The sequence below is a fragment of the Saimiri boliviensis genome, chromosome 1 (assembly GCF_048565385.1).
Source record: "Saimiri boliviensis isolate mSaiBol1 chromosome 1, mSaiBol1.pri, whole genome shotgun sequence".
Lineage (NCBI taxonomy): Eukaryota > Metazoa > Chordata > Mammalia > Primates > Cebidae > Saimiri > Saimiri boliviensis.
The window spans coordinates 236,327,550-236,342,704 of NC_133449.1; the positions used below are offsets into that span (position 1 = coordinate 236,327,550).

General features: G+C 38.0%; 1 protein-coding gene across 3 annotated transcripts in view; it reads right to left on the bottom strand.

Annotated features, from left to right (window-relative positions):
• TNPO1 (transportin 1) overlaps nt 1–15,155 on the bottom strand; it is a 98,591-nt gene that overhangs the window by 52,144 nt on the left and 31,292 nt on the right. The window contains exons 1-5 of one of the 3 annotated variants that reach the window (XM_074384865.1): nt 13,595–13,721; nt 13,344–13,457; nt 10,508–10,583; nt 5,544–5,693; nt 34–140 (exon numbers count right to left, since the gene is read on the bottom strand). In XM_074384865.1, the coding sequence (XP_074240966.1) occupies nt 34–140; nt 5,544–5,693; nt 10,508–10,583; nt 13,344–13,448 (438 nt within the window). In that variant the 5' untranslated portion in view covers nt 13,449–13,457; nt 13,595–13,721. Of the gene's footprint in view, nt 1–33; nt 141–5,543; nt 5,694–10,507; nt 10,584–13,343; nt 13,458–13,590; nt 13,722–15,155 lie in introns of those variants that run through there. The other 2 variants (XM_010336529.3, XM_003925760.4) reach the window with 2 other exon arrangements.

Below are 15,155 nucleotides of genomic sequence, written 5' to 3' on the forward strand. Positions count from 1 at the left end.
ACACTCAATCACATATGAAGCAAATATCCTTACCTCACAGGTGTTGTAATCTTCAGAATCCAGCAGGCTACAGAGTTTTGGTAAGAGGTCAGGCCAATTCTGCAATTCTCCCTTGGAGGCTATAGTTGTGATCAAAATACCTTGAACAAAAACACACTTCTTTAGGAAATCCCATAGCATTGCTAGGTATTGCCATGTGAGCAACTGTGTACACACACATTTTTTAATGTCTCAAGCCTAAAGTTTCCAAACTATGCAAATAATAATATTTGGCTAGGCGTGGTAGCTCACACCTGTAATCCCAGCATTCTGGGAGGCCAAGATGGGCAGATCTCTTGAGCCCACGAATTCCAGACCAGCCTGGGCAACATGGTGAAACCCTGTCTGTACTAAAAATACAAGAAAATCAGCTAGGTGTGATGGTGTGTGTGTGTGATTCCAGCTATTCAGGAGGCTGAGGTGAGAGGATCACTTGAGCCAAGGAGGTCGAGCTACAGTGAGCCATGATTGTAAAAATGCACTACAGCCAGGGCAGAGTGAGACCCTGTCTCAAATACAACACTCACCAACACCACCCATATCACCTTTGCATATCTTGTGTGTGTGGGGGGGAACACACATAAACCAGATCTGTTTCTAACACTGTTTTTCAACATATCACCCTCTAAGGTTTTTTATTTTGAGTTAAATTTACCAAGACTGCAAAGTCCTTTTTTGCCATAGTATCAAGAATAGCTCCACCAATTAAAATTAATTCTAATTGATCCATACAAAAGAGCAGAAAGAAAATATGCCAAAATGTTAGCAGCACTTAAACACTGTGTGATGAACTTATGAGTCTGTTAGGTTCAAACACAAGATACATTAAGAAGCCCAAAATAGCTCCGACTTAATCTGGAATCAGAGCCAAGGATCATGGTAGGAAAAACTAAAGTAGATGAGCATCATTTGAGAATAATCCTACATGTTTCACTATTTACAATACTCTTCCTCATGTAAGCAGGCTACACATTCCTACAACAGTTCCCACTTAATCAAGAATGAATTGCCAGAAAGGTGATCTTAGAGGCTGGGTGGCCCATGCTTACTGATCATGTTGTGACTGAACAGATCATCTCAACTGTGTTGTGCAGCTGAGATGTGATAGTCAATGGATTATGCAAATACACAAAAATATAAGAAAAGTTTTGTGTTAACTTTTTTTGTCTTAGTAAATATATTAGTGATATAAAATGCTTAGTGATTAGGGATCTTTTAGTGCCAGAAGAGAATAAACTCTGACAATAGGCAAATTATATGCACTCTAAGCTGTAAATATGAGCATGCAAAAATGAAAGAAGAAAACTCTTCATAGGGTTATTTTGAAAATTCAAAATGCCTGGCATCTAGTAAACACTCAATGACTATTACTGAACAGTAAATATCACTGTGTGTATAAATTTTCTACCTTTAGAGAAGGTTGTTCCCAATGATAAATAACTTTTAAAAAAATCTAGAAAGTAAAGCTCCTGGCAAATTTATTCCCCACACACATGAATTAATGTACTGACAGCATTTTCAAGACATAGCCCTTACAATAAAATAGCCTTCCAGTAAGATCCAAAAGCAGCAAGATCTGATCCTTCCTGCAAATTAGCCTTTCCTAAAGTTACAAGAACTAAGGGAATGAGAAAGCTCTGGATCTGCCTAAAAGAAACCAAGCGTTAACTTAAGAAGAGACTGTGAACAGCAATAAATAACAAAAATTAAACCCAATCTACAAACTTGGTACTAACAAACTGCTGACATTCATTACTTCTGCTAGCAGAACACTACAGAGTGTTGATAGAATAACAAACTTATCTGAACCCATAATCTCATCCATATATAAGAAGCATCTAATACCTAGCATAGCTGCAAAAAGTGAGAAGGGACATATATTTCTCAGTATTTAAACAATATGGAAATGAAATCAGTATGCTTGACAACACCTCGTAAAATCTTAAACGTTTAAACACACTTTGACCCAATAATGCCACTTACACAAATTAACTCCATAGAAATTTTCCCTCAGGTGTACAAACATACACAAGAAGATATTCCTTGAAATAATAAAATTACAAACTGCATACTCTCCAGGAACATCTTTACCTTCATCTAATGAATTACCACACAGTCATTAAGATGTGGTCCCTTCAAAATAGACTTCCTTAATAAGATTCCCAATATGCATTGTTAAGGCTAATAAAATTTTTAAAAGCCAAAGCTGCAAGTCTATTTTTATAATCAGTAATCTTTAAATTAAAATATTTAAGTACTGTAAATATTAATAGGTGCTAAGAAATATAAAAATACCACATGGTCCGTGCCCTTAAGGAGCTCAGTCAGGCCCTCCTTGACCCCAACATGTGGCATGGTCTGGAGACATTTTTGGTCGTTACAACAGGTATGTGGCTGCTACTGATATCCAGTAGGTAGAGATCAGGGGTGCTGAGATTAATATCCTACAGTGCACAGACAAAATAGCCCAACAAAGGATTATCCAGTCCAAAATGTCAAGTGCTGAGGTTGGAAAACTCTGGTCTAGAGGAACAGAGTCCTATATCCAACTGATAACGTTGAGTCAGGGTACTTGTACTGCTGTACCTGTATCAGTAATTTTCTGTGAAGGTTAATAAGTGATGAAGAGTCTGTTGCCAATTCCTAGAGAGTTCAGAAATCCACAAAAATTATTTCACTCACAAAATATTTTCCTAGAAGTGTTTTAAGTATTTTTCTCATGTAAACTAAGACTAAGAAATTTAGGTGATTAAAAAACAAAACAAAACAAAAAAAACTTCCCAGTTTTGCTGGAAAACACCAATGTGTTTAAATAAGCTCATCAATTTTCCTGAAGCAAAACAAAATTGTAAAATTAGAACTTTAGAGTCTTAATGCTGGTACCCCCAAAATAATTTCATTCATCTTTGGGAAGAATCTGCCAATCATACCTTTCACTACCTTCGCTAATATATATCAAAAAGCAGGGGAGGAGGGGGGTGTCAAAGGAGAAGGGACAAAAATGAACTCTCATTTTTAACTAACTTATTTCAAGCTGAGAGCTGTTTTATCTAGTTAATATTACAGACTTTTTAAAACAAAACTTCACATATATATAAAAATAGGGAAGTATAATGAACTAAATGTATCCATTAACTACCTTCAACAATCATTAGTACATGGTCAACTTTGTTTCATCCACAATTCTACCCACAACCACCTTCACATTCCTAATTGCTTTAGCATATCTCAGACATCACGTTATTTCAAAATATACTGCAGCTATGTTTGAAGCACCTTTATTTGTAGTAAAGCAGAGTAAAGCAACTAAAAAAAAGCTGTTTCTATATTGAAAACTTCAGTGATCCCTCACGATTAGAATGCTTAAATATCTACTCAACATAAACAAACTAAAAAGACCTTTTGTATTCTAATACACAACAATAAATTAAAATTATGCCCACATAAGTCAACTTTATCAATCTCTGTTTTAAAATATGTCAGAAGATACCTTACTGCTTTAATAATTCCCAAGATAAAGTCAGCTCCTAAACATGTTCAAAAACCTTATGGAAGGTGAAAGTACTCATTGGGAGATAAAACCAATTATTCTCTCCCCAATACTATTATATTACTTCTAATCTTTCTGATTTAAAGACACAAAGTATTATAGTTTGGACCAATGGCACTTAAAAATAGGTTTATAATGAAATATAGTTTAGGAAGAAACAATCTCATATCTAGTTTCTACATCCTCTGCTTTCCTTTCAACTGAGTTGCCAATTCTCAGAGGGAACCCACCTTTCTTCCAAATCCCATTCCACTTATGTATGGGGATTTCTCTCCTGAATCTGAAATGGAAAAGGCTGGTACACACCCACCATTCTTATTACCAGTGCCAAGAGTGGTAAAAACTTAAGGTACAAGGGCACATCAGAGTAATCTAGGGAGTCCCTTTTCTCAAACTAGAAATGTCCTCTACCCATTACATTTAAAATCGGTATCAATGATGGTACTGTTTAATGCAAGAATGTCTGAGAGAAATCATACAGCCAATGCTTTATTAAGTAAGAGATGAATATTTTACAAACTGACAAGACAAAATAGGAAATTTTTTTTTTTTTTTTTTTGAGATGGATTTTTGCTTGTTGCCCAGGCTGGAGTATAATGACGCAATCTTGGCTCACTGCAACCTCTACCTCTCAGGTTCACGTGATTCTCCTCCCTCAGTCTCCCAAGCAGCTGGGATTACACTTGTGAGCCACCATGCCCAGCTAATTTTTTTGGATTTTTAGTAGAAACAGGGTTGCACCACATCAGTCAGGCTGGTCTAGAATTCCTGACCTCAGGTGATCCATCTGCCTCTGCCTCCTGAAGTGCTGGCACTACAAGCATGAGCCACCAGACCCAGCTAGGAACTCTTAACGAAAGCATTCGACTTTTTTAACTGACTTTCATTTAACCAACCTGGGTAATTAACAGGCGCTTTCCAGGTCCTTGTAAAATTTAGCTGCTTAAGCCCATGGTATGCTAAAGGATGCCCATTAGTAGGCTAGTCTGGAGTATGGTTATTACTGCTTCCATTGGTTGGTCAATGTGTTAACCAACAGCCAGTTGTGTGTGTTTCCAAATAGATTTATACATTACTATAATTGAGCATGTTAATTCAGAATTACATAAACTAAGAGAAAGTTGTATTGCTCCTGAAAATAAGCTGAACACTCTGAAAAGACTAAAAAGTTGCCGCTGTATTACTACGGCAACTATTTAAAAACAAAGGAGAAAATAGTAAAATCTAGACTCCTATACACTTAGGTTTTTCATAAACAATCAAAAAGTATTTCTTTACATGTGAATGTGAAACAAGAAATTACATCCCATGTGTTACACTAGGCAGAAAATAAGAACTCCAGGCTGGGGTGCCATGACTCAGGCCTGTAATCTCAGCACTTTGGGAGGCTGAGGTGGATGGATCACCTAAGGTCAGAAGTTTGAGACCAGCCTGGTCAACGTGGTGAAACCCCATCTCTACTAAAAAACGCAAAAATTAGCTGGTTATGGTGGTAGGCGCCTGTAATCCCAGCTACTCAGAAGGCTAAGGCAGGAGAATTGCTTTAACCTGGGAGGTGGAGGTTGCAGTGAGTCGAGAATGTACTCCAGCCTGGGCAACAGAGTCTGTCTCAAAAAACAAAACAAAAAAAAGAAAAAGAAACAAAAAAACCACCTCTCATCTGCATGCTCAGGAAAAAGTAGTGTCTGCAAATTAACATCACTTATTGATGCCCCATTTTAACCAACTCTGATTTGCATAAGTTTGATTAGGCTCTCCTTTTATCCAGGGGTCACCAGTTTTACTGGATGAGAGCTTTAACCATGATCACAACATTTAAAGCATTTAAAGGCAATGAAAGGATTCCCTCATCACAATTTAACATGAAACAGATAAAAATTCCTAACAAAATAATCTGTCATCTCTAAAAATGACCCAGTTACAAAGTAAGCAAAACTGTTGTAATGTAACTTACCAACAGTGGCTCTAATCAAAGGAGAGGAGTCACCAATATTATTTAAACATTCACTTTTAATAAAGTCTGTTACACCATTTGGGAAGTTCTGAAAGTGTGCTTTCACATTATTCTTCAAGATGAGACCACTCAATGACCTTGTGGGTTCATCTGTAATAAAATAATAATAGTACTGAGTTTTAAAGTAGTTTTCATTTGTCAAAACGTGCCAGTAACAATAATTTAAAAAAACTTATATTCAAAAGTTGATTGACATTCAAACTTGCTCTAACCAGGTAAAATAATTATAACTGATTAACAAAAGATTAGCTCTACGATTTATAGTTGATGGTTTTTCAACCTTGGCACTACTGACATTGTGACAACAGTTTGACATACTGACAATTCTTTGTTGCAGGGTGCTAACCTGTACATTTTAAGATGTTAAGTAGCATCATTGGGCCATAGATGCCAGCAGCATCCATTCAAGTTGTAGCAACCAAAAATGTTTCCAAATAATGTCAAATGTCTTGCGGGGGGGTGGGGAGGGGGGTTGGGGGTGGTGGGGTGGGGGTGGTGGAGGTGGTAAAACTGCCTTTGGTTGAGAACCACTGATTTAGTTTGAGTTAATTTAGTTTATACGTATGACTGCTATGCTCAAGCTTTATTGTTACCTGATATAAACATCATTATAGGGCTGGAAGTATTAGTCACTAAAAATATCCTATTTTTGAGGCCGGGCGCAGTGGCTCACACCTGTAATCCAAGCACTTTGGAGGCCAAGGTGGGCAGATCACCTGAAGTCGGGAGTTCAAGACCAGCCTGACCGACATGGTGAAACCCAGTCTTAAAAAAAAAAAAATTTGGCCGGGCGCGGTGGCTCAAGCCCATAATCCCAGCACTTTGGGAGGCCGAGGCGGGTGGATCACGAGGTCAAGAGATCGAGACCATCCTGGCCAACATTGTGAAACCCCGTGTCTACTAAAAACACAAAAAAGTAGCTGGGCATGGTGGCGCGTGCCTGTAATCCCAGCTACTCAGGAGGCTGAGGCAGGAGAATTGCCTGAACCCAGGAGGCGGAGGTTGCGGTGAGCAGAGATAGCGCCATGGCACTCCAGCCTGGGTAACAAGAGCAAAACTCCATCTTAAAAAAAAAAAAAAAAAATTTTTTTTAAAGGGCTGGGCATGGTGGCTCATGCCTGTAATCCCAGCACTTTGGGAGGCCAGGAATTGGAGACCAGACTGGCCAACATGGCAAAACCCCATCTCTACTAAAAAGCCCCAAATTAGTGAGGCATGGTGGTATGTGCCTGTAATCCCAGCTACTTGGGAGGCGGAGGCAGAACTGACTGAACCCAGAAGGCAGAGGCTGCAAAGTGGAGAAGCCAAGATTATGCCACTGCACTCTAGCCTAGGCAACAGATTGAGACTGTGTATCAAAAACAAAAAAATGAAGAAAAAAAAAATCATTTTCTTCCTCCAGTGTCAAAAAAGCATCCTACTGAAAAATTAAGTGGACAAAGAATATATTAGATCATCTTCACCTAACAAATATAATTAGTTAATTTATATCATGTTTTTCATTTGCCCCCTCAACTTAAAAGCAAAAACAAATACCTCCAAAAACATTTAAAAAGAGTTTACTTAAAATAAGTTTAATCTATAGATAATATTTACAAATTTTCAAAAAGCAACTTAATACTAGTAGAGCATAACTGATGGGTTTACCAATTTGCATCAACACCAACAATATTAGCAATAGTTAACATCTTAAAAATGCTTATGATGTATTACACACTGCTAAGTGTTTTCCAAGTGGTACTGCATTTAATCCTTTCAACTTCATGAGGCAAGGATCATTCACCCCATTGCACAAGTGAAGAAACTAAGGACTTTGATTCATTCTTCGGTATTTTCCACCTCTCAAAGGGCTACAAGATGAAGAGCTGATGTGTTAAACAGAATATGCTATTGAAACACCATTGTTTTACCTGTCTTATTAAAAAATAATATACCCCAAGTTTGTTTTAGTTCCTATGATATTCCCAAACTCTGGCACTGAAATCCTCAAGACTGAAACACATGTAGAGGGAAAAAGAGCAGTTTCTCTGCACACAAACTCCATTCAGGTCATCACACTTAAAACTTCTTTCCATTTTCAATTACAACCCATTCCAATGAGTAATTTAAAACAAAACATACTTTTAAATTCTCTTAAAAGTTAAAAACAGCCATGAAATAAATGAAGTCAGATACTTCTTCAAGCAATAAACTTGTCTTAAATTATGTTAATAATTCAGCCACATAATTATTTCATATGGCGTGACTTTGTTTATAAGAAATACAGTACAGTTTTTACCATAAAGGTTACAAGATTAAGAGTTTTAATAAACCACAACATGAGGTGAAACAATTCAAAATTAAAAGTATATACTTTCTTAAAGTCCATTTTAAAAATTCAACAACTAATCATTTCCTTTTTTAAAAACTTAAGACTACTTCAGTAGAACATCTTTTGTAAAGTGAATTAGACCAGCTGATCTGAGGTCTCTTACAAATCCAAAGTTTTACTCAGTGAAGATTATCAAATAAGCATTTTCATTTAAGATGTTACTTGTATTGCTGCTTTAATATGAAAGGCCATGATATAAATTTTTTTTTTTTAATGGAAAACTACATGCAGCAAATCTGTGTCCCAATCTTCCCAAGGAAAAAAAATAAAATGCATAAACACAAGAATATCCAGCGTTATACCAATGTAAAACTACTGCATCCTCGGAGAAACTGCGTAATGAACAGAAAAAATACATTTTAGGGTCAAGATAATCTGAATAAAATCCTTTCCAACATTTTATGGTTTTGTAATTAATGTCTTTGTGGAAGCAATGGCTTCCAAACTCTCTTGCCATTACTGAACAAATTGTGTGTTTGTGTGTGTGTGTTTTTTTAAAGTACTTCTGAAGTATCCTTTTTTTTTGGAGACAGAGCCACCCAGGATGGAGTTGCTGTGGCATGATCACAGCTCACCGCAGCTCTGACCTCCTGGGCTCAGGTGATCCTCCCACCTCAGCCTCCTGAGTAGCAGGGACCGCAGGTGTGTGCCACGATGCCAACTACTTTTTTTTCAGTTTCACCATTCACTATGTTGCTGATCTTGAACTTCTTGCCTGAAGCAATCTTCCTGCCTCGGCTTCTCGAGGGGCTGGAATTACAGGCGTGAGCCACCTTGCCTGGCCTGAAGTATCCTTACATCCCAAGAAAGCTTTACTCAAGAGTTTAATATTGTAACAATCTTAATAATTGAAATGTAGGATGAGAACACAAAAGTGGACAGCTTAGTGAAAATAAATTTAAAAATTTCAAAAAAAAATTACAGATTAGAAAAATCCATTTATAAATACCTTAGTTCTTTAAAAGAAACAGATTAATCACAAACTGTGTCAGAAAAATTTCTATATTAAAAAGTAATGTATCACAAATATATTTGTCAAACTAGAAATATTAATCGCTGAAGAATTCCTAGTTTCTTAAAATCTAGAGTCCTAAATTTTCTATTATGACCTTCATTCACAAATTAAAACCCACAAAATTAACTACAAAATAAACTGAAAATAATTCAAAAGAAATCACTCTGTGTATGAATTATAAAAATCTGAATACAAAATCAGTGAGATTTTACTATACATTAACACCATTAACCTGTCAGAATTTAGAGCTGAAACTTTACAGATGGTCTTTTTGTCTAAAACTTGTTATTCCCCAATTCCAAGTGCAGTGATTTTATTAACTGCACCATGGCTTCTAAAACACTAATTATTATCAGTTGCTCAATAAATATTTAATTGACTTCTATGTGTCTACAATCTTTCAGGACGAGAATACTCAAATAAGGCTATGAAAAACACCTCTCGCTACAACATAAACTCCTTGAGGGCAGTCTGTTTTGTTCACTTTTCTCTCCTGAGCCTGCAGATTGCATGGCAAAGAGATGGTATTCCATAAATATTTATGAAAGAATGTCTAGTGGGATACACAACATACTATTAGAAATAATCAAATACCATGTCATTTAAAAATCAGACTATTCAGGCTTTAAACTATTATATAAATCATTTAAATTTAAAATTAAAAGTCATGAAAAGTTTCATGTATACTGTTAGAATTTTTAAAAGTTACAAAAGTCTACTTTTGAATAAAATGATCCCACTTTTTGATAAATAATTTAAAAACATTATGTGACCATATAAGAGCACAGAAGGATATATAATTCAAGAGATCAACAATAATTATCTCCGGAAGATGGGATAAGTAATTTTTCACTTTGATTAGATGACCTTTCAATTTTTTCTACAATAAACATACATATATTCAGTTATTAAATCTAACATTCAATCTTTGTATTACCACCTTTGTTATATCCATCTGTAAGCATGGAAGCAAAACATTAAACCTTGCAACAAGTTTTTCTTTTGCAAAGAATTAAGTACCTTATTATACAAACACCCCATTAAAAATGAATGCTGGCTGGGCACAGTGGCTCATGCCTGTAATCGCAGCACTTTGGGAGGCTGAGGCAGGCGAATGACCTAAGGCCAGGAGTTCGAGACTAGCCTGGCCAACAAGGAGAAACCCTGCCTTTACTTAAAAAAAAAAAAAAATTAACTGGACATGGTGCACGCCTGTAATCCCAGCTACTTGGTAGGCTCACACATGAGAATCACTTGAAACCAGGAGGCAGATGTGGTAAGCCAAGATTGAACCACTGCACTCCAGCCTGGGTGACAGAATGATACTGTCTGTATATACATAAAAAAAGGAATGCTTACTATGCATGTATATATTGAGTAGTAGTAACTAAGACTGTTCATCCCACATCTATAAAGCACATGGTTACGACAAAATGAAATCCTTTGAAATAAATAATTCTCAGTACATTTAAACAGGTCTTAAACTTTTGAATAGTTATCAATACAAATCCTACTTACCTTCAGATTTTAATTTTGTAAGAACAAAAATCAAGTAGTTGTTAAAGTCTGGATATTGATTTAGTTGTTCCAGTTTCTAGAACAAACAGTAGTTAAGGAAACTTCTCTGTGTAATCTCAAGAAGAATTAAGCATTCTTAGTCTAAAAATTAAGAGTCTCTGGTGATATTTTCAGTCCTGCCTTTTTTTTTTTTTTAAACTAAGAATAAAGATATCTTAGTAAATCTATCAACATGCTATTTCAAAAACACACTAGTTCTTGCTAAACCTCTTAGTTGCTTTACGGCTGATATGTATCAATTACGTGCAATACAACATAAAGTTCCAGCTTCAGCGTGCTCAATATAGCAAAAAATATTCAAAAAAATTCCTAGATTTCAACTTTAAACCGCTCTAAACAGAAAGGTATTTAGGCATAAAACGACAAAAATAAAGGCATTCCAAATGGAAACAAGTCTCTCAGAGTTAAAGATCATTTAGAGAAATTAACTTTATAGAATGAGTTAACTTAAAAGAAACAAAAAGATACTTTTATCAGACTCATTTGTTCTTTGGTATCCAAAAAGATACAGTGCCATTTATGCACAAGGCTATATATCTTATTATAAAGTCAGCATTATGAAATTATTGCACTACAGTTATAGAATTGTTTTCCCCCACCCTAAATTTAACATTTCCAGTGACACCAATTTGCAGGTATTTCATTGCTGCTGGGAGGCAGATGTGACAAAATGCTCTATTACACCTTTCTTCAAGACCTGACTCCCAACCCCTAATAAGCTTCTCAATTGTGTTTTACTACACATAAAGATTAAAATGGTTTTCACCCAACAAACCTAAATTTCTGATTAAATCCATGAATCAAACTGTAGGAACACTTTATTACCTATTTATTACACACTTGAAAACCCTCAATGTTTAGGGTCAGAATGTAAACGAACCAGCAAAATATTCTCTAGTAAAATTTCAAGGTCTAACTACTTTCTCCAACCAAGACAGTAATTCTTGTTTTAGTGAATGGCCAAGATTAACAGCATGCTGATATGCCAATAAATTTTTCAAAACTATTTCCTGATAAGGTTTACCTTCTTAAAACCTGAGCTACATCTCATTGTGTTCATATAGTGGTCTTTCAAAAAGTACTTAAAAGCCTGTACAAAACAATAATTCAATATATTCTCTTCTTAGGAAAGACAAAAGAATAAGGCACTCTGAAAACAGCAGTGCATATTTTTAGCTAAAGTAGTTTTTCTCTCACAGTAATAGAAATTTGTTCTTACTCAGAGGACATACTAAGTTCCATGCACACAGAATAAACTGTAAATTAACTACTGGCCCAAGCACAGTACTCAGCATTTATAAGGTGCCTAATAAATACAGACAAAAACAAGAAATTATGAGTTATGTTGCCACAGAATAACTACAATGCGGGATTGGGCTTAGCTAATTTAAAAAACTAGTAATTTTATGAAATAATGCCCGCAACCAATCAAATATCAATTTCTATCATCCCTAGAACTATGACAACACAAATTAAGACTGAGCCATAGCAGGGTTTACAAGATATAAACTGCAATACACTCCAAAACTGTTCTTTCCTTAGGACTAGAAGTATCCAAACAAAACGGCTTTAAAAAGTCCAAGCAGATATAAATCATTATCCCTTCCACTAAGTATTATATTAACCAAGAAAATAAGTACTCATTTTGTCATCTACTGAAGGTTTTAACTTACAGCAATGCAGTACTTCTTCGAATCCCTCGGGATAAGTAACTTCATCTTTACAGATACATAGATGTTCTGAATTTAAATAAACTTAAACACGAAGAGCTTACCGAACTCCATATTAAGTAATTTTGCTGCTTATTGACAATAGAAATCAAGAGGCTCTTCTGCAAAAAATAGTAGACTTAACTTTTTTAGGCTAAAAGATCGGGGGTTAAAAGGTTAGTCATGATATGAGTGAATGCTTCCTTTACTGGATCCGATAAGAGCTCTCCATTTGAGCACGGTTTAGGGCACAACAGTAAGCATACATAGTAGAGTTTTGCTTCTCTTCACCTTTTCGGTCTCTAAAACCCCAGCAACAGGATTACTGTATCAGCACACTCGGTAAAGACCTAGATAGCTGTGCAGTCAGCCTTGAGCCAAAGCTTTAAAAAGAAAATCCAACTTGGGTGCCAGGGAGTTCGCAACAGGTGTTAACACCAGTAACCCCAGGGTGAGGCACGGAGACCCCATTCCCCGATCTGTAGGTGCCCAGCCCTTTCAGGGCAAGGACCTGGAAAAACAGCCAGGACCCACACAGCCGCAGTTCAAACCCCGCGCCAGCTCCACCCATTTCTGGCCAGTCAGGCGGCGAGCTCCGCCGCGCACAGAGCGCCCTCCGCCCGGCCTCCTGCTCGGCTCGCCGCCCCCACCCGCGGGGCGCATTGTGTGTGCCCGGGCCCGCTCCCGCCCGCCTGCCCGCTCTCTACCCCCGCGGCAGGTCAGCGGCGGGCGGGGACGTGGCGGCCCGGCCCGGCCCGGCCCGCGCACATGTCGTGCGATCCCAGGCGGCGGCCGGGGGCCTCCGCCTCCCGCGGGCCGGAAGCCGGTGGCCTCGGCGGCGTGAGCCCCACGCGGCGGCGCCCCCGGCCCAGGCATCAGGGCCGCGTTCACCCGTCGCCCGGCAGGGGTAGCGGCGGCTTGCCCAGCGCGCAGACCCAGGGAGGAGGCCCGGCTCGGAGTGCGGGGGAGGGGCAGAGGCGGGGGCGACGGGAGCCCCCGGCCACCGGGAGCTGGGCCGCGGCGCGAGGCGAGCTGCGCTGGTGGCGGCCAGGCCTCGGAAAGGATACTTGTTGCACGGTTCTCTGGATGGTGGTGTCTGGGGACTGGGACTCCTTCAACAGCTGCAGGATTTGCTGAAGTCCTTGCTCGTCAGGTTTCCACTCATACTCCATCTTGGTTTGCTGCAAATAAAGCCAGACACAGGAAGAGACGGAGCAAATGTTACTCCCGGTGCACAGGCCCGGAGGCTTCCCGCGCGCAGCGAACCTGTTCTCCCCCCCACCACAACCCCAGCGATCCCCAGACGCCTCCGACCTGCCTGGGGTGCCCCGAGGGAAGTCTCAGACGGTGAAACCCGGTGGAACTGCTCTTGGCAGCCCGGCCGCCAACGTCTGCCGCTGTTGCTGCTGCCGCCGCGGCCGCTGAGCGCAAGGAGCCGACCAGACTGAGTCACCGCGAATTTGCAATCTGGCCCCAAGATCCGCTCACGGGAGCCCCCTGGGTCCTAGTGCCACGCAGTTTTCTCCAACCGAACCCATCTCTAATTCCGTCCGGAAGATTACTACTGACTTACGGGCTAATAAAAAGTCAAGCCCTTATCAAAACACCCGAGGAACACCTGGAGAGATCTGTTTTGGGTATATTATTTTACAGAATATGGTGAATTAACGCAAAATGACTGAAATAGGTTACAAAAAGTTATTTTCCCTGACAGTTCACTAATAATTAGTGAGAAGCAATCAAAATGTATACATTTCAATTTGATATATAAAGCACTAAAAATATTTAGTCTAAAATATTGATGCAGTCAAAACCCACACCTCGAAAACCATTAAATGCAAGATTTGCAGAACTTGACTTAAAAAATTGCATTCCTGCATAAACTTCAATTTTTTAACTCCTATTAAATGAAATAAATTTCATCATGAAGTAACTACATTCCACAAGTAAGGACTTTGGGTCGAAGGAAATACAAGAAAAATACTGTAATTTTACAATTGCATAGGGTTTAATTCCATTAGAGTATTTTCACATACTACATTTTCTCATTTGATTCTCATTACAACCTAGTGAGGTATTATTTGCCTCCATGTGGCAACTAAGGTGAAAAAAGATCTGAGCAATCTACCACACTTAATCGGTGAAGACTGAGACAAGAATATAGGTTTTTAAAGCTACTATGAGTTGCATCTGCTACAGTCAACTGAAGCTATCATATCACTGAAATTTTCGTTAAAACTGAATGCTTAAACAAAAACAACAAAATGTAAGTGCCAAGCATGAGTTATTCATAAGAACCAAACAGTTTGATAGAGGAGAGGAATTTTAACATGAAAAGTCCCTTACTAGCAGGGGTTTAAGAAAACAACTACCTTTTCCCCTAATTAGTTGTTTCTTTCTTTTTTAAAATGTCTTTTCCTCTCTCCTTCACTCTTATTTTTCTGCTTAATATCCTGTAATCTGACTTTGCTCACGAAGTTCTGATGACTTCATAAATGACCCAATCTAATAAACTGTTCTTAAACAAAAAACCCCAAAACAAAAACCATCACCATCTGGACATAAAATATATTAATACTGTAGTGTTTTTATTCTAGTCTTCATTCTATGTGTTTTTATGCACATATTTTATAATAGGATTGTCCTTTTTCTTGCCTTCATGTATCATTAAATATTTATTGAAAATACTTCAATAAAATGTTAATAGTATTCCATTGCACCACTATGCCATCATTTATTTTTAAACACTTTTGATACACTATAGACATAAAATTGTACAAATGATAAGCATATAATCCATAGATGGATTTTTACAAAGTGAACCCATCTGTGTAACCAATACCCACTCAAGATAGAATCATTGAGTATGAAGAGGTTTC